Raw genomic sequence first — 3,685 nt, 5'->3', positions numbered from 1 at the left:
TATATATATATTTCTTATAGAAATTTCATGGGTGTTAGACTTCTAGCTGAAACAGGCTTATGTTGTCAAGTTCCATGGTTTTGAATGAGATTTAGCATTTTTAAGGGGTGATTTACATACAGATCAGTCAATTGATATGCATTTTTAAATCTAACTTTTTAATTTTTATATTTATTTAAAATAGAACTCTAATTTTTAAACCACATCAAAAATACCAATCACAATCATCTCTCTTAATCATTCATATTCTATAATCTAAATATGCTTTAGATAAAAATGTTTTATAAGTAAAAATTAAATTTTTAAATGTTAGATATAATAAACATATAGAAATTAATTGGTCTCAATGTAAATCCCCCATCTTTTTATTTTCATATTTACACACATAGCATATATATATCTCTATGTATGTATGTATGTAATTATGAGAGTATGGATGTGATATATGTAAATACATAAGAATTGTGTCTACGTATGTAAATGTCCCATTTTTTTAATATATAATGATTGGTTGGTTAAATGTGTTCAGTCCAGCACAAGAGGTATCACCATGGTTGCACAGGAGTTCAGTGTGGACCTGAGCAAGCCTCTTGTTTTTCAGGTAGTCTCCAGTTTAGATTTTTCGCTATTTTTTTTGCTCTAATTGGCAAAGAAGACAATAATTCTAATATGAGAAATTGCAACAAGTTTATAATGATTTGATGGTCTTAATTGAAATGATTGGAGCTTAGAAAACAAAATGGAAAATACAATTACTATGTTTATTATCCAGTCAGGCTTGCATTCCACATTTATTCCATCTATAATTTCGTATCAGCAGAATAAAACACAAGTTATACCCCATATTTTCAAATACATTAACTCTGAATCAAACACAGTATTTGAGTGATATTTCTGACATCTTGATAACACTGACATCCAAATAATAGTAATGAACCAAATGATCCTAATTAATTTGGGCATTTACATACATATCTAACATCTAAATTTTAATTTTTTACATTTATACCCACCCAAACCTTTCATATGGCATAAAAAATACCAACTTTTTGACTTTTAAAATGTGAGATACACCTTTTTATGCATAGGTAAGGAAGCTTGTATGCAAAAATTGATGTTTGGGTGTTAGATGTGCAAAATCCATATGAAATGGGTGGTATGTATGTACATTAGAATTTTATGATATGATGCAAATCTTAACAATTTCCACAAAGTAATCCCTCCATCAAAGGTGATATCTTTTCTACTAGGTTGGACACCTTGGGGAAGCCTACCAAGAATGGGTTCATCAGCCGATCGTCTGCAAGGAAGGCCCCCGGTTATTCGAAAATCATATAATGGAGGTAACTTTGTTCTTAATCAACAAAACCGGGAAATATAAAGCATACTTAATTTCTTGAAACAATTTTTTTTTACTATATTATTTTTATTTAAATCATTAGTTATTGACACGCACGAAATGGTGGGTCATTCCGGTTGTATGGCTTCCTGTTGTGAGCTGGTATTTGTTAAAGGCTATTAGGATGGGAATATCAATTCATGAAGCTGCTCCACTGGTTATGGTAGGAGTGCTAGCATGGAGCTTGCTCGAGTATTCCTTGCATAGATTTCTTTTCCACATGAATACAAAGAGTTATTGGTAGGTTACTTTCCTTTGATTATTATCAAATATTTTAGCTTGGATTTTTAATTTTAGGAAAATTTACATATGTACCACTCAATTCCTATGTATTTACATATCGATAAACTAAACGCTGATGTTTATATAGATGCCATGTTCCCTACGCATTTCACTCAATTCCTATGTATTTACATATCGATAAACTATAGATGCCATGTTCCCTACGCATTAAAAGGTGTATTCCAATTTTTAAAAGTTAAAATGGAGGTATTTTTGATTTGATAGGAAAGATTTGTCTGGTATAAATGTAAAAAAATGTTGAGAAAGAACTGCAAAGAATCAAAAGAATCACGAGAAGTAAACCAAGAATTTAACGAGGTTCGGCAATATGCCTACTCCCTCGGGAGCGATGAGTGGTGGTTTCTATTTCTTGAAGCAATTCAATCCCTATAGGGTTACAAATAATATATATATATATATACCCTTGTTGCAATTAGAAAATTACACTTTACCGTACCGTGGGGTTTAATGAGGTTTCGATCTACTCGCTCGCTCTACTCCGTTACAACATCTATCCCTTATATGTTATATGAGCCATACCTAACCAAAAAAAAAAAAATTTTAGCGGTTAGATATGTAAATACATAGGAATAGAATGTTTTGTATGTAAATTCCCCATAAATTTTTTTTTATCATTCCCTTGGATTATTTCTTAATAAACTTAAAAAATACTTCATGATTAAACACTGTGCAGGACAAACACAGTGCATTATATGCTTCATGGATGTCATCATAAGCACCCAATGGATGGTCTGCGCCTTGTTTTCCCCCCTGCCGCAACTGCTATTCTATGCGTTCCAGTTAAGTGGTCTATTGCACCTACCAATAATGTGAAATATAACAGGAATATATAGGCTCCGATTAACTTATTTTTCTACTTGTTGATATTAATAAAATTTGTGAACTAAATTGACATTTTTATAGAACCTGTGACTAAAATAACCCATCTGCAAAAAGTCAGGGGCCATTTTGACATTTTTCTTAAATAATTTTGTTGCAGTTTTGGGGTTTAATTAGGCTTATGTCAACCCCTGCTGCCACTCCTGCTATATTCTCCGGTAGCTTACTCGGATATGTGATTTATGATTGCACCCATTACTATCTCCACCATGGATCACCTTCCAACCTACCAGTTAAAAATCTCAAGGTATGAACTGCAAACAACTCTCCTTCTGGTTCCAGTCATGAACAAATTTCCATTTTTTTTTAAATTAATTAATTAATTTATTTTCTTCTCCTTCTCCTTCTCCTTTTAATCAGCGTTATCATCTTAATCATCACTTCAGAATTCAGACCAAAGGGTTTGGGATCACATCTTCATTGTGGGATGTTGTGCTGGGAACATTGCCACCACCACTGAAAATTCAGAAGAGTGGCTGATTCTCTTTACTTAAAGGTTGGGATAATTGTTCTTGATTGAACCTGATTCATCTAATTTATTTACTTTTGATTTAATATTTTTTTTGACCATATGTTATGATCGATTTATACAATATGTTTGTCTTGATTCTAATGTGTTGAGGTGAAGATTACATGTGTTAATTTCTTTGTTGGATCATGCATTGCAGCTTGGCTCTACATCTTTGAGTTTGATTTTGGTCAATGTCCATACTTGCACTAGAAGGATTTTCATTTTTGGGATGCAAGTCAGTGTGCCAAAATAGACTATAAAAAAATTGACACTGGCTGCCACGTGGCACCAATAAAAGAGCATTGACAAACATATCATAGAATTCTTATGCATACTACTTGAATATTTAACATCATCATCATCATGTTTTTTAATAGTAAAGTATATATTTTCACGTGTAAATTTATGATATCAAAATATTATAAATGTCAATATTAAACTTTGGGTCATAGATATGTGAATATATAAGAATCGTGTGGTATGTATGTAATACTTTCTTTATTTGATAAGGAAATAATTACTAATGGCTAGTCTAGAAGATACCATTGAGGCTGATTCAGCGTTAACCCAACCTCAATGCGCTCTTAATAATT

The 3,685-nt window shown here is 31.9% G+C and overlaps 1 protein-coding gene across 3 annotated transcripts; it reads left to right on the top strand.

Annotated features, from left to right (window-relative positions):
* Positions 1-529: 529 nt before the first annotated feature.
* Positions 530-3,259, top strand: LOC110036917 (dihydroceramide fatty acyl 2-hydroxylase FAH1-like; the record flags this gene model as incomplete). Of its 3 annotated transcripts, XM_020741479.1 has the most annotated exon segments (7): positions 530-601; positions 1,089-1,156; positions 1,251-1,343; positions 1,443-1,639; positions 2,376-2,481; positions 2,682-2,828; positions 2,942-3,259. In XM_020741479.1, coding segments are annotated over 6 exon segments (690 nt in total). In that variant the 3' UTR covers positions 3,062-3,259.
* Between the last annotated feature and the right edge of the window lie 426 nt (positions 3,260-3,685).

Source organism: Phalaenopsis equestris, unplaced genomic scaffold (assembly GCF_001263595.1).
Source record: "Phalaenopsis equestris unplaced genomic scaffold, ASM126359v1 Scaffold212565, whole genome shotgun sequence".
Taxonomy (NCBI): domain Eukaryota; kingdom Viridiplantae; phylum Streptophyta; class Magnoliopsida; order Asparagales; family Orchidaceae; genus Phalaenopsis; species Phalaenopsis equestris.
The sequence above is the reverse complement of the archived record's forward strand: the minus strand, read 5'-3'. Positions and strand labels throughout refer to the sequence as shown.